The sequence below is a fragment of the Scyliorhinus torazame genome, chromosome 2, assembly GCF_047496885.1.
Source record: "Scyliorhinus torazame isolate Kashiwa2021f chromosome 2, sScyTor2.1, whole genome shotgun sequence".
Lineage (NCBI taxonomy): Eukaryota > Metazoa > Chordata > Chondrichthyes > Carcharhiniformes > Scyliorhinidae > Scyliorhinus > Scyliorhinus torazame.
Window position 1 is genome coordinate 1,679,172 of NC_092708.1, and position 25,944 is coordinate 1,705,115.

Genomic DNA, 25,944 nt, shown 5'->3' on the forward strand with positions numbered 1-25,944 from the left:
GACCCGGCCTCAGGCGAGGGGCAAGCTTGAGAAGGCGGAGCCTTCATCAATAACCTCAGGTTAACGGGGAATCGAACCCACACTGCTGGCCTCACGCAGCATCACGGACCAGCTGTCCAGCCCACGGAGCTAAACAGGCCCCAATTAGGAGTAAAGAGATAACAAAATCTTCAAAGCACCTTCCAACCCACACACTCGACCAGGAAGGACAAGGGCAGGAGCTTCATGGGGACATCAACTCGAGGGAGGCAAACTAGTGACCGTTTTATCTGGGGTGGGGGGGGTCTGGCAGGAGCTAGGGCACAAATGAGGAAGGTAGGAACTGGAGAGCACGGATTTGAAAATACAGATTTCACTGCTTGGAAAGACAAACAGCAACTTTATCAGGTGGTCTGAAACATAAAAATTGAAAAGTAATGTTTCAACTGCACAGGGTGAGATACAGAGTAAAGCTCCCTCTACACTGTCCCCATCAAACACTCCCAGGACAGGTACAGGACGGGGTTAGATACAGAGTAAAGCTCCCTCTACACTGTCCCCATCAAACACTCCCAGGACAGGCACAGCACGGGGTTAGATACAGAGTAAAGCTCCCTCTACACTGTCCCCATCAAACACTCCCAGGACAGGTACAGCACGGGGTTAGATACAGAGTAAAGCTCCCTCTACACTTTCCCCATCAAACACTCCCAGGTCAGGTACAGCATGGGGTTAGATACAGGGTAAAGCTCGCTCTACACTGTCCCCATCAAACACTCCCAGGACGGGTACAGCACGGGATTAGATACAGAGTAAAGCTCCCTCTACACTGTCCCCACCAAACACTCCCAGGACAGGGACAGCACGGGGTTAGATACAGAGTAAAGCTCCCTCTAAACTGTCCCCATCAAACACTCCCAGGACAGGTACAGCACGGGGTTAGATACAGCGTAAAGCTCCCTCTACACTCTCCCCATCAAACACTCCCAGGACAGGTACAGCACGGGGTTAGATACAGAGTAAAGCTCCCTCTACACTGTCCCCATCAAACACTCCCAGGACAGGTACAGCACGGGGTTAGATACAGAGTAAAACTCCCTCTACACTCTCCCCATCAAACACTCCCAGGACAGGTACAGCACGAGGTTAGATACAGAGTAAAGCTCCCTCTACACTGTCCCTATCAAAAACTCCCAGGACAGGTACAGCACGGGGTTAGATACAGAGTAAAGCTCCCTCTACACTGTCCCCATCGAACACTCCCAGGCCAGGTACAGCACGGGGTTAGATACAGAGTAAAGCTGCCTCTACACTGTCCCCATCAAACACTCCCAGGAGAGGTACAGAATTGCCTCCTCCAATGAATGCACAATCTATTTAAAAATAAATATTTCCACCATGTCTGGCACTAACGGATTATTGTATTGTGCTTTCTCCTCACGCTCAAATCTCATTCTATAACTTCCACACCTCTCCAGACAAAACAAAAAATGGGGAAAAGATAAGTGAGATAGGTTAAAGTCTAGGACCAGAGAGCATAGCTGCAGAATAAAGGGAGGCCAGTTTGGACCAGAGAGCGTAGCTGCAGAATTAAAGGAGGCCAATTTGAGACTGAGATGAGGAAGTATTTATTCTCTCAGAGGGTTGGGAGTTTTGGAATTTCTTGCCCGGTCCTTGTGTATATTTAAGGCTGAGATGGATTCTTATCAGTAAGGGAATCAAGGCTTATGGAGAAGGACAGGAAAAGTGTCAGATCATCCATGATTCTATAGAATGGTGGAGCAGGCTCGAGGGGCCGAATGGGATGGCACGGTAGCACAGTGGTTAGCACTGATGCCTCACAGCTCCAGAGTCCTAGGTTCGATTCCCGTCTTGGGTCACTGTCTGTCTGGAGTCTGCACGTTCTCCCCGTGTCTGCGTGAGTTTAGAACATAGAACGTACAGTGCAGAAGGAGGCCATTCGGCCCATCGAGTCTGCGCCGACCCACTTAAGCCCTCACTTCCACCCTATCCCCATAACCCCTCCTAACCTTTCAGGACACGGAGGGCAATTTAGCACGGCCAATCCACCTAACCCTCCGGGTGCTCCGGTTTCCTCCCACAAGTCCCGAAAGACGTGCTGTTAGGTGAATTGGACATTCTGAATTCTCCCTCGGTGTACCCGAACAGGCGCCGGAATGTGGCGACGAGGGGCTTTTCACAGTAACTTCATTGCAGTGTTAATGTAAACCTACTTGTGACAATAATAAAGATTATCATTAATGGCCTACCCCTATTGCTTATCGTCTTGTGAGCAATCAGTCTGCATCTTGCACGCCCTGATTTGATCCACGAGGAGGTACATGGTGACTTTCTACCAGCAGGTCTGACTGATTCAAACCCAGCCGTCACTGCCCAGTTTGTTGCACAGTCTCCATTTAGAAAGCATTCCTAACATGGGCACATTTCCCAAACACGCTGCACAGGGAGTGCGTCAAACGCTGCGTTACACTGAGCCACAGGCAGATAGCCAGCTCTGCGACTCGCCCGAAAAGCAGAAACAGAGAGATGAATTTTAAAAGCATCATTAAGAAGAGATGGAAAGAGGCAGAGCGGTTTCGGGAGGTTATTGCAGAGCTCGAGGTCCTTGGCAACTGAAGACACGGCCGTAGTGAAGCAATTAAAGTCAGGGCGATGAGCCAGAGGGCCGAGTGAGAGGAACGCCTATCTCAGGGGGGTTGTGGGCTGGAGGAGATTCGAGGGAGGGGGAAGGGAAAGAGGAATTTGAAATCAAGGATGAAGCTGTTGCTGGACAGCGTAAAGACCAAAGGTCAAAGGTCGTGAGGGGGCAGCGTCTGCAGAGAGAAAAATCAAACAATGCCAGCGATCAATAATCCTGCATCAGTTCTGACCGATCAGCAACAAAGTGGTAAATTTGTGCATGGGGGAAACTTCCAGTATTTCAACGAGTCTCCTCCAACAACACCTTCCAAACCCACCGCCACTCCCATCTAGAAGGACAAGAGCAGCAGATACCTGGGAACCCCACCACCTGGAGGTTCCCCTCCGAGTCACTCACCACCCTGACTGGGAAATATATCGGCCGTTCCTTCACTGTCGCTGGGGCAACATCCTGGAACTCCCTCCCTAACAGCACTGTGGGTGTACCTACACCTCAGGGACTGCAGCGGTTCAAGGCAGCAGCTCACCCCCACCTTCTGAAGGGCAATTAAGAATGAGCAGCAAATGCCGGCCTAACCGGAAAAGCCTCCATTACTGAATAAACTGAAAAACCCAGGATTACTAGTGTTCAGGTGACTGGGGACGTGGAATAATTAGAACAGCGCATGGATTTCATTCAATCTCTATTTATTTTCAATTCTAACTTCACTCCGACAATTTTGATTGTAAATTGGTGATTACATATCCACACCAGTGAACCAGTGCTGCTGCCAGTGAGCCACTGCAGCTGCCAGTGAGCCAGTGCAGCTGCCAGTGAGCCAGTGCAGCTGCCAGTGCTGCCGCCAGTGGGCCAGTGCTGCTGCCAGTGCAGCTGCCAGTGAGCCAGTGCTGCTGCCAGTGCTGCTGCCAGTGAACCAGTGCTGCTGCCAGTGAGCCATTGCTGCTGCCAGTGCTGCTGCCAGTGAACCAGTGCTGCTGCCAGTGCAGCTGCCAGTGAGCCAGTGCTGCTGCCAGTGAACCAGTGCTGCTGCCAGTGAACCAGTGCTGCTGCCAGTGCTGCTGCCAGTGAACCAGTGCTGCTGCCAGTGAGCCAGTGCTGCTGCCAGTGAACCAGTGCTGCTGCTGCAGGATCAACAGAACAGGGGCAGTGTGTTTCCAGAGGCAATTCCCATTATAGCGGAGACAGAACTTCAATGGAAATAGCTGACAGATTAGTTTCATTCGGGTATAACAGGGCAAACGGAACTGACGGGATGTGTGAATAGGTTGAGGTGAAGAGGGTGGGAGGAGGCCCGTGTGGAGCAGAAACACCCAGAATGAATCAGTTGCCTTTGCAATAATTGTGTGTTTGACAAGATAGAAAAACACAAACTGTCCAAAATTCACTGGCAGAAAACAAGGCGATTAACCAACTTTCTATACATCAAGGCAGATGTTCCAGCTCTCCTCACCTTCCCCAAGTTGTTTGTCCATTTCCTAACTCCAAATGAACAGATCCCATCTCGATACAAGCAGTCAGTGAGGTCCATTCACTCCCTGACTGCAATAGTCGATCCACAGTCTGTTCCTGGGAGGGAAACATACCCAAATCTCCAGGTTTGATTGCGGCCTCACTGTTGGGACATCCAGGATCATTTCCCAATGTGGAGGCGATTTACTGGAATGGGACCAGGGTGAGGGACAGTTAAACTGGAGAGAGCGGGTAGAGAAGGTCAAGAGGAAATGGTGAAGGGGAGATTTATTGGAGGCGTTTTGAGAGGGTAAACAAGGAGATGGTGTTTCCAGTGATAGGAGGGAGATTTAAATTAGCGAAAGAACCAAAGCGAACGTGAAGACTTTTATCTTTAAAAGAAATGCAGAGTCTCTGCTGCCTGAAGGACGGCGGAAGCTGATTCAATAACTTTTGAAGAAGAAAGATTCTCAGAGCTATGGGGAAAGAGGAGAGGGACTGATACTAAGCAGATAGCTTTCACAGAGCTAGCACTGGCAGGATGGGATGAATGGCCACCCCCCGTGCTGTTTCCAAGTCCTCACTCTTCCCCGTTCCACAAAATCCAAGTTCAGCTGCTTGAACCTCCCTCCAGGGCCCAGAACTATCCGGAGACTTGGGGATGTGTTTTGCAATGAGACACTCGAAGCACGCCCTTCCCCAATCACACTGTGCTACTTACAGATAGAGCCCCAAGGATTGGACACAAACCTTTGGCTGGCGTTTTGTGTCTTCAAAGACCTCCAGTGGGTTTGGGTTGGGGTTCGAGTGACCCACGATGGTTGGACCAAAGATCCTGGCAATGCTCTGTTTGTCCATTTTACATTCCGGACTCACCATCACCCTGGCAAGAGACACAGACAGACCAGCTCAGCAATTATGGCTCCCTCTGCCTCTGGACGAACCCACGCTAGACCTTGCAACCTCAGCAACTGCTTCACTGGTTCCACGAACTGACTGGAAACCTTGAGCTGGGCCCACCCCAAACACTGAACCCCCAGTGGGAGCACCGTCAATGGGGCAGCTCCCCAGAGGCACATTATACTGAGATCCTGCCTGCTTGCTGGTTAAGAATCCAATGGAACTACTGGAAATGCAAAGACGTCATCCTTAAGTCAATCAAATGGTCATTTGTCACAGTGCTGCTTCTCTGGGATCTTGCTGTGTAAAACACTGAAGTCTTTGCTACATAGAGAGTAGCAATGGAAGGGTGCTTTTCTGATTGGAGGGCTGTGACCAGTGGTGTTCCACAGGGATCAGTGCTGGGACCTTTGCTCTTTGTAGTATATATAAATGATTTGGAGGAAAATGTAACTGGTCTGATTAGTAAGTTTGCAGACGACACAAAGGTTGGTGGAATTGCGGATAGCGATGAGGACTGTCAGAGGATACAGCAGGATTTAGATTGTTTGGAGACTTGGGCGGAGAGATGGCAGATGGAGTTTAATCCGGACAAATATGAGGTAACGCATTTTGGAAGATCTAATGCAGGTAGGGAATATATAGTGAATGGTAGAACCCTCAAGAATATTGACAGTCAGAGATCCAGGAGTACAGGTCCACAGGTCACTGAAAGGGGCAACACAGGTGGAGAAGGTAGTCAAGAAGGCATACGGCATGCTTGTCATCATTGGCCGGGGCATTGAGTATAAGAATTGGCAAGTCATGTTGCAGCTGTATAGAACCTTAGTTAGGCCACACTTGGAGTTTCGTGTTCAATTCTGGTCGCCACACTACCAGAAGGATGTGGAGGTTTTAGAGAGGGTGCAGAAGAGATTTACCAGAATGTTGCCTGGTATGGAGGGCATTAGCTATGAGGAGCGGTTGAATAAACTTGGTTTGTTCTCACTGGAACGAAGGAGGTTGAGGGGAGGCCTGATCGAGGTCTACAAAATTATGAGGGGCATAGACAGAGTGGATAGTCAGAGGCTTTTCCCCAGGGTAGAGGGGTCAATTACTAGGGGGCATAGGTTTAAGGTGAGAGGGGCAAGGTTTAGAGTAGATGTACGAGGCAGGTTTTTTACACAGAGGGTCGTGGGTTCCTGTGCTGTACTTTTCTTTGTTCTTTGATTGGTCAAGGACAGAGAAGTTTTGCAGTTATGTAGAATGACAAATCTGCAGAACCCAACCGGGACTTGAACCTGAAACTGGGTGAGGCGTTCAGAACATTGTGAGCATTTAACCAGCTTCAGATCCGTGAATCTTACCTCTGAAGGTGGACGATGAGAAAGGCCAATGTGTCTCGGTTAGCTCGAGGCAGTCTGTGCACAGCTCGACTGAGATTCTGGACGCTCTCATCATCTGGTAGGTCTAGAGAGAGAGAAACAAATGCAAACATGGACTGGAGTTCACGCAGCAAGCAGACATGTACAGGCCTCGTTCATCATTCCTGAACCTCTGACTAACAGGAAGGAGAGAGTACAGAAAAGGTTTACCAGGATGTTGCCTGGAATGGAGGGTATTAGCTATGAGGAGAGATTGAATAAACTGGGATTGTTTTCCCTGGAGAGACGGAGGTTGAGGGGCGACCCGAGAGAAGTTTATAAATTATTCGGGGTATAGATAGGGTGAACAGTTGGAGGCTTTTTCCCAGGGCGGAAATGACAATTACAAGGGGGCACAGGTTCAAAGTGAGGGGGGAAAGGTTCAGTGGAGATGTGCGGGGGAAGTTTTTTTACACAGAGGGTGGTGGTGCCCTGGAATGCACGGCCAAGTGAGGTGTGATCAATTACACTGAGACGAGAGTCGGATGTAATCAAGGCTTTATTACACTGAGATGTGTGGCCTCCTACAGCAGCTGACGAAATGGCTGCTGTACTGGGAGCACACATATTTATACTCCGCCTACTGGGCGGAGCCAGCAGGCAGGGATCTACCCTCGTACCTGTAGTACAGGGGCCTTACCGCAAAGCACCTATATCAACATCCTATAACACAATATATATATATCAGTGGTGACTACCACATTCACCCCCTGTTTATAAAATGAGTCCGGCGGGGGTGGTGGAGAACTATATACAGAAAGTTGTGTTTTAAAAGTACAGATAATATTACAAATTCAGGCAGTCCGGTGCCGTGATCTGTCGTTGAGAGCGCCGCAGTGCTGGTGGCGACTCCAGTGGCGGCTTGGTCTTCGGTGACCCCGGGAGCGTGTCGAAATCCTCTTCATCCCCGGGTGTGAGCGCTCACTGGCCACACATGGTTGTAGGAGGGGAAGGTGGCGGCGCCCACTGGCTGCACGTGGGGGGTGCCGGGACAATAGCGGCGATTGAGCGGGCCTGGCACACTGCAGCGAAATGTCCCTTCTTGCCACAGGCCTTGCAAAGGGCGCTCCGCGCTGGGCAGCGCTGTCGGGGGTGTTTTGACTGCCCACAGAAGTAGCATTTGGGGCCCCCGGGGTTGGTTGGCTGCCGCGCGGCGCAGGCGTGGGATTGGCTGAGGGCGGTCACTGATGGGGTCCACGATGGGGCGGCCGTCTGCGGAGTCCACGATGCCCAAGGGGGGTGGGCCGCGTGGTCGGGGGCATAGGCCTGAATGTTGCGTGATGCGACCGTAAGTGAAAGCGCTAGTTTTTTGGTCGCCGCGAGGTCGAGCGTGGCCCCCTCTAAGAGGCGCTGGCGGATGTAGTCAGACCCTATGCCCGTAACAAATGCGTCTCTCGTTGGCAAATTCGAGTGTTCCGTGGCCGAAACGGCCCGACAGTCACAGTCTCTGACCCGGGGAGCAGGGCGCGCCAGAAATCTTCCACCCACTCACCGGGAAGGTGACGCCGCGTGGAGAGGAGGTGCCTGGCGTAGAGTGTGTTAGTCCGCTGAGCGTAGTTTTCCTTCAGTAGCACCATGGCCTCTGCGTAGGTCGGCGCGCCCTGGACGAGGGGAAAGACGTTGGAGCTCAGCCGCGTGTAAAGGACCTGGAGCTTCTGTGCTTCTGGAATGTCGTCTGCCGCAGACCCGATGTCCGCTTCAAAACAGGCTCGCCGATGTTCACGGTCCTGTTTGCCGTTGTCTGCTGGCGGATGCAGCTGCTGCCGATCCGGATTGACGCGGATGCAGCTGCTGGCGATCCGGATTGATGCAGATGCAGCTGCTGGCGATCCGGATTGACGCGGATGCAGCTGCTGGCGATCCGGATTGACGCGGACGCAGCTGCTGGCGATCCGGATTGACGCGGATGCAGCTGCAGACGATCCGGATTGACGCGGATGCAGCTGCAGGCGATCCGGATTGACGCGGATGCAGCTGCAGGCGATCCGGATTGACGCGGATGCAGCTGCTGGTGATCCGGATTGACGCAGATGCAGCTGCAGGCGATCCGGATTGACGCGGATGCAGCTGCTGGTGATCCGGATTGATGCGGAGATCCATCTCTGAAAAACTCAGTGTAATAAATTGATGCTCGATCAATTACACAGAGACGAGAGTAGGATGTAATCGAGGCTTTATTACACAGAGATGTGTGGCGTCCTACAGCAGCTGGTGAAATGGCTGCTGTACTGGGAGCACACATATTTATACTCCGCCTACTGGGCGGAGCCAGCAGGCAGGGATCTACCCCCGTACTTGTAGTACAGGGGCCTTACCGTAAAGCACCTATATCAACATTCTATATATACAATATATACATCAGTGGTGACTACCACAAGGTGGTTGAGCAGATATGTTAGCGCCTTTAAGACTTATCTGGATAGGCACATGAACAGACGGGGTATAGAAGGATACAGGAGGTCGGTCTGGATAGGACACGTGATAGGTGCAGGTTTGGAGGGCCGAAGGGCCTGTTCCTGTGCTGTATTGTTCTTTGTTGTTGTGTGGGACTTTTTTTAATATCACAGACCGTAGGGGCTCCTGGGAGCTCACCATCACTTTCTGAAAGAAAAGAAACGAGCCTGGACAATAATACCCACTTCACTAACCTCACCTGATTTTGACCATGGCGTTTGGGGCAAACGGCAGGTGATGTTAGCTTACCTGCATTTAGTGCCTGACTCGAGGGGCGTGAACCATGTTGGTGTGTGGCTGGAGTCCTCCACCTCGACTGGGGTCAGAGACGTCGACCGGGGTCAGAGACCTCGATCGGGGTCAGGGACCGAGACTGGTTAAGGGTTCCTTCCATAAAGATGTCACTAAATCCACTGGACATCTGAACCAAATCAGGTTTCTTTGCATATTAAACGTGACCAAATTTAAGTGGACTCCACACTGGTGGGTTATTTATCCCAGGTGTAGAGCTCTGCACATTACAGAATCCCTATAGTACAGGAGGCCACTCAGCCCATCGAGTCTGCAACAACCTCCGAAAGAGCCAAGGCCCACCCTCCCCTCGTAATCCCACATTGATCGCGGCCAGCCACTTAACCGGCACACCTTTGGACTGGTTTGTCGTCCACTGACCTCAGGTTATAATGAAAAAGTAAATCAACATTTCCCACCAGTGTTGAACAAAACTGACGTGGTGTTGTTGAGACATTCCGATCTCAGATTTTTAAACCTCGGAATAACTTTGCCAATGACCAGGGGTTTGATGGCAGCCAATGGATTAATTCATGATTTTAAAATCTTTTTCCTGTAAATTTGGAGGACCCAATTCTTTTTTTTTTCCCAATTTAGGGGCAGGACTCACGCAGACATGTGGGAGGCTGGGCAATCTCCAAATGGACAGTGAGCCGAGGCGGGAATCGAACCCGGGCTCTCAGTGCTAACCACTGCACCACCTGCTGCCTGGATTTCAGCACGGTTAAGTGGGAAACTGCCATTACGCCGGATGGCATCGGCTGAGGCGACAGTAGCCAGCACTGACATGATGGGCCACATGGCCTGGTACTGTGTGTAACTGTGAATGAAGAGACACAGGACTGGGGACAAACCCAGTTCTGCTAAATCTGCATCAAACCTTGGTTGGAGCAGACTTGGGAACATTAAATAGTTCCTCTGGGGGATCTTCCGCTCTGCTGGCAGCGCACCCACGTCCGCGCGTTTCCCGACGGGGTAGGGTGACCCACAATGGGCATCCCCAGTGGCTGGGAACAGAGAATCCCGCTTCCGGCAGGGGGAGGTGGGGGGGGGGGGGGGGCGGAAAGCGGGGCTGGGGGGACCGAGAATGCCGTCCTCGGTCTCCATGTTAGACAGGAGATGGTTCAGATGGTGTGGAAAAGATGATTCCAAAATGGAGAGATCACAGCCTCCAGGGAAGTTTAGAAATCTAACCTGCTCATGGGGAACACGAGACGATTGAGGGGTGACCGAATCGAGGTCTTTAAAATTAGAAGAATGTTTAAAAGGCGACACGGCTGGAGATGATGTTTCGCTCGGAGGGCAGAGTTGATGAGGCGAATGGTGTTGCGTTCTTTATGTCGATATAAACACCATTCACTCAAAAGGGATTGGGTAAATATGTGGATCAATTGATTAAATTTGGGCACATGAGAATATTTATACAAAGGTGGAGAGTTGGAAAACGTCAGTAGCAGAGCTGCGCGTGTGTGATCTGCTCACTAGCAAAAGTGAAACTGAGACTGGGTCACGATACTTACCTGTGATGCCATGCTGCAATTCCTTAAAGGCATATTACAACCAATAGAAAGCTGGATTAAAAACAGGAGGGATAGAGAGATAGGAGGAGAAGGCCCATTTGGAGCAGATAGATCAGCAGAGATGCAGATGGCCTGAATGGCTTGTTCCTGTGCTGTTAATTCCATAAACACGAAGAATAAAATCCAGTCTACAGAAAGCAGAGGATGGGAGGTTGACCACCAGGATTGTCGAGAGAGAAGCAGCCATACCTGTCAATGCCATGAACGTTGAGTGGAGTTTAAAGGTCACCAGAGGCTCCTTCAGCTTGCGGAGAAAATCTTTCAGCAACCCACAAAGCACGTGGATGTTGGTGACTCGACTGAGCAATGGGAGGCCCTTCCCACGCACATAATTCTCTTTCAGCTCCCTCACCATTCGCTCACCACCAGGGACCCGATAAATCCCAGGCTGGCAGAGAGAGAGAGACAGCGCAGTGTCAGAACAATATATCACCCACACCAAGAATCGCAGCTTACCGCACCCTGGGCCTCAGCAATACTCACAGGGAGGCCCAAACCTCCACCTCCCGTCACCCACTCGCCCTTCCCAAAGCTCTGAAGCTAATAACCCCATACACAGATCCGCTGAACCCCTCACATAGCCTTAGTGTACGACACGCAAACACACACACTCAGACAGGTGCACACACACAGACACACACTCAGAGACGCACACACTCAGACACGCACACACTCAGACACGCACACACTCAGACACGCACACACTCAGACACGCACACACTCAGACACGCACACACTCAGACACACACACAGACACGCACACACACAGACACGCACACACACAGACACGCACACACACAGACACGCACACACACAGACACGCACACACACAGACACGCACACACACAGACACGCACACACACAGACACGCACACACACAGACACGCACACACACAGACACGCACTCAGACACGCACTCAGACACGCACTCAGACACGCACTCAGACACGCACTCAGACACGCACTCAGACACGCACTCAGACACGCACACACTCAGACACGCACACACTCAGACACGCACACACTCAGACACACACACTCAGACACGCACACAGGCACGCACTCAGGCACGCACTCAGACACGCACTCAGACACGCACTCAGACACGCACTCAGACACGCACTCAGACACGCACTCAGACACGCACTCAGACACGCACTCAGACACGCACTCAGACACGCACTCAGACACGCACTCAGACACACAGACACACTCAGACACGCACACTCAGACACGCACACTCAGACACGCACACTCAGACACGCACACTCAGACACGCACACTCAGACACGCACACACACATTCAGACACGCACACACTCAGACACACACACAGACACACTCAGACACGCACACACACATTCAGACACGCACACACACATTCAGACACGCACACACTCAGACACGCACACACTCAGACACGCACACACACATTCAGACACGCACACACATTCAGTCACGCACACACATTCAGACACGCACACCCACTCAGACACACACACACACTCAGACACACACACACACACACTCAGACACACACACACACACACTCAGACACACACACACACACACTCAGACACACACACACATACACTCAGACACACACACACATACACACTCAGACACGCACACATACACACTCAGGCACACACATTCAGACACGCACACACACTCAGACACGCACACACATGCACTCAGACATGCACACACTCAGACACACATACACACACACGCACACACATTCAGACACATTCAGACACGCACATACACTGACACGCACACACACACTCAGACACGTGCACACACACAGGCAGACGCACACACACAGGCACGCACACACACAGGCACGCACACACACACAGACATGCACACACACACAGACATGCACACACACACATATTCAGACAAGCACAGACACATTCAGACACGCACAGACACATTCAGACACGCACACACACACACATTCAGACACGCACACACACACACATATTCAGACACGCACACGCACACATTTTCAGACACGCACACACATACGCACACACACACTTACAGACACGCACACACATTCAGACACGCACACACACACATTCAGACACGCACACACATTCAGACACGCACACACACATTCAGATACGCACACACACACTTACAGACACGCACATTCAGACACGCACACACACATTCAGACACGCACACACACATTCAGACACGCACACACACATTCAGACACGCACACACACATTCAGACACGCACACACACACATTCAGACACGCACACACACACATTCAGACACGCACACACACACATTCAGACACGCACACACACATTCAGACACGCACACACATTCAGACACGCACACACATTCAGACACGCACACACACACATTCAGACACGCACACACACACAGGCAGACACGCACACACAGGCAGACACGCACACACAGGCAGACACGCACACACATTTAGACACGCACACACATTTAGACACGCACACACATTCAGACACGCACACACACACACATTCAGACACGCACTCACACACATTCAGACACGCACACACACACATTCAGACACGCACACACACACACATTCAGACACGCACACACACACACACACTTAGACACACACACACTCAGACACACACACACTTAGACACACACACACTCAGACACGCACACATACACACTCAGACACGCACACATACACACTCAGGCACACACATTCAGACACACACACAGGCACGCACACGCACTCAGACACGCACTCAGACGTGCACACACACATACACGCACTCAGACGTGCACACACACATACACGCACTCAGACGTGCACACACACACACACGCACTCAGACGTGCACACACACACACACACGCACTCAGACGTGCGCACACACGCACACACGCACACACTCAGGCACTCAGGCACGCACACACTCAGGCACGCCCACACTCAGGCACGCGCCCACACCCTGACACGCGCACACACCCTGACACGCACACACACCCTGACACGCACACACACCCTGACACGCACACACACCCTGACACGCACACACACCCTGACACGCACACACACCCTGACACGCACACACACCCTGACACGCACACACACCCTGACACGCACACACACCCTGACACGCACACACACCCTGACACGCACACACACCCTGACACGCACACACACCCTGACACGCACACACACCCTGACACGCACACACACCCTGACACGCACACACACCCTGACACGCACACACACCCTGACACGCACACACACCCTGACACGCACACACACCCTGACACGCACACACACCCTGACACGCACACACACCCTGACACGCACACACACCCTGACACGCACACACACCCTGACACGCACACACACCCTGACACGCACACACACCCTGACACGCACACACACCCTGACACGCACACACACCCTGACACGCACACACACCCTGACACGCACACACACCCTGACACGCACACACACCCTGACACGCACACACACCCTGACACGCACACACACCCTGACACGCACACACACCCTGACACGCACACACACCCTGACACGCACACACACCCTGACACGCACACACACCCTGACACGCACACACACCCTGACACGCACACACACCCTGACACGCACACACACCCTGACACGCACACACACCCTGACACGCACACACACCCTGACACGCACACACACCCTGACACGCACACACACCCTGACACGCACACACACCCTGACACGCACACACACCCTGACACGCACACACACCCTGACACGCACACACACCCTGACACGCACACACACCCTGACACGCACACACACCCTGACACGCACACACACCCTGACACGCACACACACCCTGACACGCACACACACCCTGACACGCACACACACCCTGACACGCACACACACCCTGACACGCACACACACCCTGACACGCACACACACCCTGACACGCACACACACCCTGACACGCACACACACCCTGACACGCACACACACCCTGACACGCACACACACCCTGACACGCACACACACCCTGACACGCACACACACCCTGACACGCACACACACCCTGACACGCACACACACCCTGACACGCACACACACCCTGACACGCACACACACCCTGACACGCACACACACCCTGACACGCACACACACCCTGACACGCACACACACCCTGACACGCACACACACCCTGACACGCACACACACCCTGACACGCACACACACCCTGACACGCACACACACCCTGACACGCACACACACCCTGACACGCACACACACCCTGACACGCACACACACCCTGACACGCACACACACCCTGACACGCACACACACCCTGACACGCACACACACCCTGACACGCACACACACCCTGACACGCACACACACCCTGACACGCACACACACCCTGACACGCACACACACCCTGACACGCACACACACCCTGACACGCACACACACCCTGACACGCACACACACCCTGACACGCACACACACCCTGACACGCACACACACCCTGACACGCACACACACCCTGACACGCACACACACCCTGACACGCACACACACCCTGACACGCACACACACCCTGACACGCACACACACCCTGACACGCACACACACCCTGACACGCACACACACCCTGACACGCACACACACCCTGACACGCACACACACCCTGACACGCACACACACCCTGACACGCACACACACCCTGACACGCACACACACCCTGACACGCACACACACCCTGACACGCACACACACCCTGACACGCACACACACCCTGACACGCACACACACCCTGACACGCTCACACACCCTGACACGCACACACACCCTGACACGCACACACACCCTGACACGCACACACACCCTGACACGCACACACACCCTGACACGCACACACACCCTGACACGCACACACACCCTGACACGCACACACACCCTGACACGCACACACACCCTGACACGCACACACACCCTGACACGCACACACACCCTGACACGCACACACACCCTGACACGCGCACACACCCTGACACGCGCACACACCCTGACACGCGCACACACCCTGACACGCGCGCACACTCAGACACGCACGCACACTCAGACACGCACACACACTCAGACACGCACACACACTCAGACACGCACACACACTCAGACACGCACACACACTCAGACACGCACACACACTCAGACACGCACACACACTCAGACACGCACACACACTCAGACACGCACACACACTCAGACACGCACACACACTCAGACACGCACACACACTCAGACACGCACACACACTCAGACACGCACACACACTCAGACACGCACACACACTCAGACACGCACACACACTCAGACACGCACACACACTCAGACACGCACACACACTCAGACACGCACACACACTCAGACACGCACACACACTCAGACACGCACACACACTCAGACACGCACACACACTCAGACACGCACACACACTCAGACACGCACACACACTCAGACACGCACACACACTCAGACACGCACACACACTCAGACACGCACACACACTCAGACACGCACACACACTCAGACACGCACACACACTCAGACACGCACACACACTCAGACACGCACACACACTCAGACACGCACACACACTCAGACACGCACACACACTCAGACACGCACACACACTCAGACACGCACACACACTCAGACACGCACACACACTCAGACACGCACACACACTCAGACACGCACACACACTCAGACACGCACACACACTCAGACACGCACACACACTCAGACACGCACACACACTCAGACACGCACACACACTCAGACACGCACACACACATTCAGACACGCACACACACATTCAGACACGCACACACACATTCAGACACACACACACATACACATACACACTCAGACACGCACACATACACACTCAGACACGCACACATACACACGCTCAGGCACACACGCTCAGACACGCACACACGCTCAGACACGCACACACACTCAGACACGCACACACACTCAGACACGCACACACACTCAGACACGCACACACACTCAGACACGCACACACACTCAGACACGCACACACACTCAGACACGCACACACACTCAGACACGCACACACACTCAGACACGCACACACACTCAGACACGCACACACACTCAGACACGCACACACACTCAGACACGCACACACACTCAGACACGCACACACACTCAGACACGCACACACACTCAGACACGCACACACACTCAGACACGCACACACACTCAGACACGCACACACACTCAGACACGCACACACACTCAGACACGCACACACACTCAGACACGCACACACACATTCAGACACGCACACACACATTCAGACACACACACACACATTCAGACACACACACACACATTCAGACACACACACACATACACATACACACTCAGACACGCACACATACACACTCAGACACGCACACATACACACGCTCAGGCACACACGCTCAGACACGCACACACACTCAGACACGCACACACACTCAGACACGCACACACACTCAGACACGCACACACACTCAGACACGCACACACACTCAGACACGCACACACACTCAGACACGCACACACACTCAGACACGCACACACACATTCAGACACGCACACACACATTCAGACACACACACACACATTCAGACACACACACACATACACATACACACTCAGACACGCACACATACACACGCTCAGACACGCACACACACTCAGACACGCACACACACTCAGACACGCACACACACTCAGACACGCACACACACTCAGACACGCACACACACTCAGACACGCACACACACTCAGACACGCACACACACTCAGACACGCACACACACTCAGACACGCACACACACTCAGACACGCACACACACTCAGACACGCACACACACTCAGACACACACACACATACACATACACACTCAGACACGCACACATACACACTCAGGCACACACATTCAGACACACACAGACACGCACACATACTGACACGCACACACACTCAGACACGCACACACGCACTCAGACATGCACACACTCAGACACACATACACACACGCGCACACACATTCAGACACACACACACAGACACGCACACACTCACAGACACATTCAGACACGCACACACTCACAGACACATTCAGACACGCACACACATTCAGACACGCACGCACACACACGCAGACACGTGCACACACAGGCAGACACGCACACACACAGACACGCACACACACAGACACGCACACACACAGACACGCACACACACAGACACGCACACACACAGACACGCACACACACAGACACGCACACACACAGACACGCACACACACAGACACGCACACACACAGACACGCACACACAGACACGCACACACACAGACACGCACACACACAGACACGCACACACAGACACACACACACACAGACACGCACACACACAGACACAGACACGCACACACACAGACACGCAGACACGCACACACGCAGACACACACACAGACAGACACGCACACACACAGACAGACACGCACACACAGACACGCACACACACAGACACGCACACACACAGACACGCACACACACAGACACGCACACACACAGACACGCACACACACAGACACGCAGACACGCACACACACAGGCACACACAGACACGCACACACACAGACACGCACACACAGACACACACACACACAGACACGCACACACACAGACACAGACACGCACACACACAGACACGCAGACACGCACACACGCAGACACACACACAGACAGACACGCACACACACAGACAGACACGCACACACAGACACGCACACACACAGACACGCACACACACAGACACGCACACACACAGACACGCACACACACAGACACGCACACACACAGACACGCACACACACAGACACGCAGACACGCACACACACAGGCACACACAGACACGCACACACACAGACACGCACACACACAGACACGCACACACACAGACACGCACACACACAGACACGCACACACATTCAGACACGCACACATACGCGCACACACATTCAGACACACACAGGGACACACAGGGACACACATTCAGACACGCACACACACAGACACGCACACATATTCAGACACGCGCACACACACACATACGCGCGCACACACACAGGCACACACTCAGACACGCACACACACACTCAGACACATGCTCACCTCCTGCAAGCCTCTCTGTTCAATTTCATTGGCACAATGGATGACCAGAGATGGGATCATGGGAACAGTCAGTGGAGCAAAATCTGCAACAGTTCCCTGGAAGAGAAGGTGTGGGTTAGTAATCCGGAAACTGACCAGTCAGCACAGAGAGCAAACTCTTTGTTAAACTCCGTTACTCAGTCGGTCCCTCCCATGGGGCCAAGCCGCTGGACATTAGCCCCGCTGGTTCCTCAAGAGGCCAGAATATTGAATCATGAGGCAGCAGGTTACATCTGACACCTCAACCAACACAAACCCAGGGTCACTGGACATGGGATGGCACGGTGATTATCACTGTCTGTGTGGAGTCTGCACATCCTCCCCGTGTGTGCGTGGGTTTCCTCCGGGTGCTCCGGTTGCCTCCCACAGCCCAAAGCTGTGCAGGTTAGGTGGAGTTACAGGAATAGGGTGGGGGAGTGGGCCCAAGGTAGATTATTCTTTCAGAGAGTCAGTGCAAACTCAATGGGCAGAATGGCCTCCTTGGGCACGGTGGGAATTCTATGGTCCTGTGGTCAGGAGTGAGGCCCCATTTCCCCCCCCACCCCCAATGGCACCGACACCGATTCTCTCCCCACCCTGCTCCCGTGACTTAGACCAACGCATTTTGCTCCAATTGAACTATAGGGAGCAGAGACTACGGATCTGAAACGTCACCTGACCTCACTCCAACCTCAGCTGCTACAGCCCCTCACCCTCTCCGACGGTTCAACCTGCTCCCGACCAGCGTCCCACATTCCTCCCTTTTCCTGACCAATTACCTCGGACCTGCGCTGGCTCCTGGTTAAGCAATGCTTTGCTTTTTAAAGTTCTCAACCTTGTTTCCAAATCCCGCCAGGATCTCTCCACGAGGCATCGCCATGGTTACCCTCCAACCCTACAATCCTCAGTCTCCAACTTAGGCCTCTGGAATATCCTGGATTTCCATAGTTTCCCCGGAGCTGCTCTGGAATAAACTCCTGACCCCCTCTCCCTCTCCTCATGGTGCATCTTCAAATCTACTCCCCCCCCCCCCCCCGCCCCCCCAGTCCGAATATCTCCTGATCAGGAAGGAAATAAAAACAGAAAATGCTGGATCAACTCGGCAGGTCTGGCAGCACCTGTGGAGAGAGACGGAGTTAACGAGACAGAGTGCAGCAGGGAAATGGGAGTCCAGGCTCGGAGTTCGGGAAGTGGGGAGAGCTCTGGAAAGGGGGGGGCTCCTTTAGGTTAGCCTTTTGTTATCTTTCCACACAGAGGAATTTCAGATGTTGTATTATTTATTGTGTCCAGATTTTTCTATCTTTCTCACCCTGGAGGACTGGTCCTGACTCTATCTCAGGGAAAGGAGCTGGTTGCGTGTGTAGAATCGGGTAAGCTCTTCTCTCTCCCAAAGATTTAAAACTATACACAACTTGGTGGTGAAGTTAATACAAAATGTTTTTAAAAAAGGAAAATAAGATAAAAAGTCGTAAATTCAAACACATTAAGGACGGATGATGCGTCAAGGCTGCAGCAAGTGGGATATCCTGGATTACATTACGATCCAGGCCAAACACGGTGCCTGTGGCTGGAGGACCATTGGCCCAGTCACTGAGCTGGAGGCTGATCTGCGGACACTGAATCAGCTCAGTCATTGAGCTGGAGGCTGATCTGCGGACACTGACATCAGCTCACTCACTGAGCTGGAGACTGATCTGCGGTCACTGACATCAGCTCAGTCACTGAGCTGGAGGCTGATCTGCGGACACTGAATCAGCTCAGTCACTGAGCTGGAGGCTGATCTGCGGACACTGACATCAGCTCAGTCACTGAGCTGGAGGCTGGTCTGCGGACACTGAATCAGCTCAGTCACTGAGCTGGAGGCTGATCTGCGGACACTGAATCAGCTCAGTCACTGAGCTGGAGGCTGATCTGCGGACACTGAATCAGCTCAGTCACTGAGCTGGAGGCTGATCTGCGGACACTGAATCAGCTCAGTCACTGAGCTGGAGGCTGATCTGCGGACACTGAATCAGCTCAGCCATTGAGCTGGAGGCTGATCTGCGGACTCTGACATCAGCTCAGTCACTGAGCTGGAGACTGATCTGCGGACACTGAATCAGCTCAGTCACTGAGCTGGAGGCTGATCTGCGGACACTGACATCTGCTCAGTCACTGAGCTGGAGGCTGATCTGCGGACACTGACATCAGCTCAGTCACTGAGCTGGAGGCTGATCTGCGGACACTGAATCAGCTCAGTCACTGAGCTGGAGGCTGATCTGCGGACACTGAATCAGCTCAGTCACTGAGCTGGAGGCTGATCTGCGGACACTGAATCAGCTCAGCCATTGAGCTGGAGGCTGATCTGCGGACACTGACATCAGCTCAGTCACTGAGCTGGAGGCTGATCTGCGGACACTGAATCAGCTCAGCCATTGAGCTGGAGGCTGATCTGCGGACTCTGACATCAGCTCAGTCACTGAGCTGGAGACTGATCTGCGGACACTGAATCAGCTCAGTCACTGAGCTGGAGGCTGATCTGCGGACACTGACATCTGCTCAGTCACTGAGCTGGAGGCTGATCTGCGGACACTGAATCAGCTCAGTCACTGAGCTGGAGGCTGATCTGCGGACACTGAATCAGCTCAGTCACTGAGCTGGAGGCTGATCTGCGGACACTGAATCAGCTCAGTCACTGAGCTGGTGAATCAGCTCAGTCACTGAGCTGGAGGCTGATCTGCGGACACTGAATCAGCTCAGTCACTGAGCTGGAGGCTGATCTGCGGACACTGAATCAGCTCAGTCACTGAGCTGGAGGCTGATCTGCGGACATTGAATCAGCTCAGCCATTGAGCTGGAGGCTGATCTGCGGACACTGAATCAGCTCAGTCACTGAGCTGGAGGCTGATCTGCGGACACTGAATCAGCACAGTCACTGAGCTGGAGGCTGATCTGCGGACACTGAATCAGCTCAGTCACTGAGCTGGAGGCTGATCTGCGGACACTGAATCAGCTCAGTCACTGAGCTGGAGGCTGATCTGCGGACACTGAATCAGCTCAGTCACGGAGCTGGAGGCTGATCTGCGGACACTGAATCAGCTCAGTCACTGAGCTGGAGACTGATCTGCGGACACTGAATCAGCTCAGTCACTGAGCTGGAGACTGATCTGCGGACACTGAATCAGCTCAGTCACTGAGCTGGAGGCTGATCTGCGGACACTGAATCCGCTCAGCCATTGAGCTGGAGACTGATCTGCGGACACTGAATCAGCTCAGTCACTGAGCTGGAGGCTGATCTGCGGACACTGAATCAGCTCAGTCACTGAGCTGGAGGCTGATCTGCGGACACTGAATCAGCTCAGTCACTGAGCTGGAGGCTGATCTGCGGACACTGAATCAGCTCAGTCACTGAGCTGGAGGCTGATCTGCGGACACTGACATCAGCTCAGTCACTGAGCTGGAGGCTGATCTGCGGACACTGAATCAGCTCAGTCACTGAGCTGGAGGCTGATCTACAGACACTGAATCAGCTCAGTCACTGAGCTGGAGGCTGATCTGCGGACACTGACATCAGCTCAGTCACTGAGCTGGAGGCTGATCTGCGGATACTGACATCAGCTCAGTCATTGAGTTGGAGGCTGATCTATGAACACGGACATCAGGGAGGGAGAGTTATCTGGCCAATTGGTTTCAGGAGTCGGTAACACCCCTTGGACAGGCCGGTGATCAGGGAGAGAGAGTGAGGCAGGTAAGGGGACTTTGTGAGGTTCTCTCACTGGTTAGAATGAGAGTGGGGCCAGAAGGTGGATGAGTTGACCTGACCATGGCACCATGGTACAGGAAGCCATTCAAGTGACAGGAGCAAACAGGAATGAAGTCGCAGCAAGGCCTGGGGAATTGATACCAGTCGCTGCCAGGGTCCAGACAGCTGTGTTGTCCGCCCAGTGCCATGGTTCGGGCCATGTGCTCGGGGCTGGAGGGGAACTTGCAGTGGGAGGATCCTGTTGCTGTGGTTCATGTAAGCCATGCCACAGGTAGAACGAGGAAAGAGGTTCTACATGGAGAGTGTGAAGAGCCAGGCGTCACATTAAAAAGCAGAATCCCAAAAGGTTACAATCTCTGGATTATTACCGGAGCTTTTTGCAAATTTGCATCAGGTGCATAAAATCAGCGAGATGAATACAAGGCTCAAAGACTGGTTGTTGAGAAGAGGGTTCTGCTGGCGGGTCACTGGAGTCTGTCCGGAGAAAGTGGGGGCTGGGACGCTGGGGCAGTCGACACCTGAATGGTGCTGAGAGCAGTGACTTGGGGAGTCACATAACTAGGAAAGTAGAGAGAGGATTTTAAACTAAACAGTTGAGGTAAAGGGTCAAATACAGAAAGATGTGGTATATCAAAGAGTAACGATATAAAAACATTGCAGCAATATCTGTAAACCAAGAGGTGGAAAGGAGAGGGGAACTTGGTGAAATTGCAATCTCTGGGGAAGCGGTCCTGAGCAAATTGATGGAGCTGCGGCCTGACAGGCCCCAGGGTCCTGATGGACTTCATCCCAGAGTCTTCAAAGAGGCGGCCAATCAGCTTGTAGAAGTGTTGGTGTTAATGTTCCAAAATTCACCCCATTCCAAAAACGCTCCATCCGACTGGAAAGTAGCAAATATAACCCCTCTATTCAAGAAGGGAGGGAGGCAGAAAACAGGAAACCCTGTCCCAGGGAGTGAGACACCCGTCATGGGGAAGGTGTTCGAATCGATCATTGAGGAGGTTACAGCTGGGCACTTAGAAAAACCCTAATCGAAAAACCCTAATCGGGAAGAGACAGCGCGATTGTGTGACAGGGAAATCATGTCTAACCAATTTAATGGAGTTGATTTGAAGGAGTAACATGCCCTGTAGATAAAGGGGACCCTGTAGTTGTACTGTACTTGGATTTCCAGAAGGTATTTGATAAGGTGCCCATGATTAACATAGGAATTTCAGAGATATTGTAGTCATTATTGTGTCCTATTTTGCTCTCCTTATGAGGAAGGATGTAGTGGCATTGGAGACAGTTCAGAGGCGGTTCACCAGATTGATTGCGGGGATGTATTTTGATGTATTTTGGGCTTATACAGTGCTAAACATTTTTCTAACACAGTATGTAGATTGTCCGACCAGAGGAGGGGCAATATTGGATTTAGTACTGGGTAATGAACCAGGGCAAGTGATAGATTTGTTAGTGGGGGAGCATTTTGGAGATAGTGACCACAATTCTGTGACTTTCACTTTAGTAATGGAGAGGGATAGGTACGTGCAACAGGGCAAGGTTTACAATTGGGGTAGGGTAAATACGATGTTGTCAGACAAGAATTGAAGTGCATAAGTTGGGAACATAGGCTGTCAGGGAAGGACACAAGTGAAATGTGGAACTTGTTCAAGGAACAGGTGCTACGTGTCCTTGATATGTATGTCACTGTCAGGCAGGGAAGAGATGGTCGAGTGAGGGAACCATGGTTGACAAGAGAGGTTGAATGTCTTGTTAAGAGGAAAAAGGAGACTTGTGTAAGGCTGAGGAAACAAGGTTCAGACAGGGCATTGGAGGGATACAAGATAGCCAGGAGGGAACTGAAGAAAGGGATTAGGAGAGCTAAGAGAGGGCATGAACAATCTTTGGCGGGTAGGATCAAGGAAAACCCCAAGGCCTTTTAAACATATGTGAGAAATATGAGAATGACTAGAGCGAGGGTAGGTCCGATCAAGGACAGTAGCGGGAGATTGTGTATTGAGTCTGAAGAGATAGGAGAGGTCTTGAACAAGTACTTTTCTTCTGTATTTACAAATGAGAGGGGCGATATTGTTGGAGAGGACAGTGTGAAACAGATTGGTAAGCTCGAGGAAATACTTGTTAGGAAGGAAGATGTGTTGGGCATTTTGAAAAACTTGAGGATAGACAAGTCCCCCGGGCCTGACGGGATATATCCAAGGATTCTATGGGAAGCAAGAGATGAAATTGCAGAGCCGTTGGCAATGATCTTTTCGTCCTCACTGTCAACAGGGGTGGTACCAGGGGATTGGAGAGTGGCGAATGTCGTGCCCCTGTTCAAAAAAGGGACTAGGGATAACCCTGGGAATTACAGGCCAGTTAGTCTTACTTCGGTGGTAGGCAAAGTAATGGAAAGGGTACTGAAGGATAGGATTTCTGAGCATCTGGAAAGACACTGCTTGATTAGGGATAGTCAGCACGGATTTGTGAGGGGTAGGTCTTGCCTTACAAGTCTAATTGAATTCTTTGAGGAGGTGACCAAGCATGTGGATGAAGGTAAAGCAGTGGATGTAGTGTACATGGATTTTAGTAAGGCATTTGATAAGGTTCCCCATGGTAGGCTTATGCAAAAAGTAAGGAGGCATGGGATAGTGGGAAATTTGGCCAGTTGGATAACGAACTGGCTAACCGATAGAAGTCAGAGAGTGGTGGTGGATGGTAAATATTCAGCCTGGATCCCAGTTACCAGTGGCGTACCGCAGGGATCAGTTCTGGGTCCTCTGCTGTTTGTGATTTTCATTAATGACTTGGATGAGGGAGTTGAAGGGTGGGTCAGTCAATTTGCAGACGATACGAAGATTGGTGGAGTTGTGGATAGTGAGGAGGGCTGTTGTCCGATGCAGTCAGAGTTAAACGCCTGGGTTAGTGCGTATGACTGCTGCAGTAGTGTTTTTTTAAATCCTGGTCTGCAAGGCAGCTAGGCGTTTTGGCAGCCTGATACGCAATTAAAGCATCATAAAAGTTTGGGCTGATGGTCTTTTATATGAACAGTGTTCCCTGCAGAATAGTTAAGCTCCTGAAGAAATACAGCCAGAGATAGTATGCATTGTTCTGACAGGGGTCAGGTCTCCTTTCTTACAAGCAGCCTCAAAAAATCTCTCTTCCTCAAAGTAGAGCATCCAGAATTTCTGAGTGCTAACTGGATTACCCAA

The 25,944-nt window shown here is 52.4% G+C and overlaps 1 protein-coding gene across 1 annotated transcript in view; it reads right to left on the reverse strand.

Moving 5' to 3' along the window:
* LOC140385662 (rac GTPase-activating protein 1-like) overlaps nt 1-25,944 on the reverse strand; it is a 39,173-nt gene that overhangs the window by 445 nt on the left and 12,784 nt on the right. The window contains exons 4-7 of the mRNA XM_072468051.1: nt 18,994-19,089; nt 10,908-11,106; nt 6,337-6,439; nt 4,841-4,973 (exon numbers count right to left, since the gene is read on the reverse strand). Of these exons, the coding sequence (XP_072324152.1) occupies nt 4,841-4,973; nt 6,337-6,439; nt 10,908-11,106; nt 18,994-19,089 (531 nt within the window). The remainder of the gene's footprint in view (nt 1-4,840; nt 4,974-6,336; nt 6,440-10,907; nt 11,107-18,993; nt 19,090-25,944) is intronic.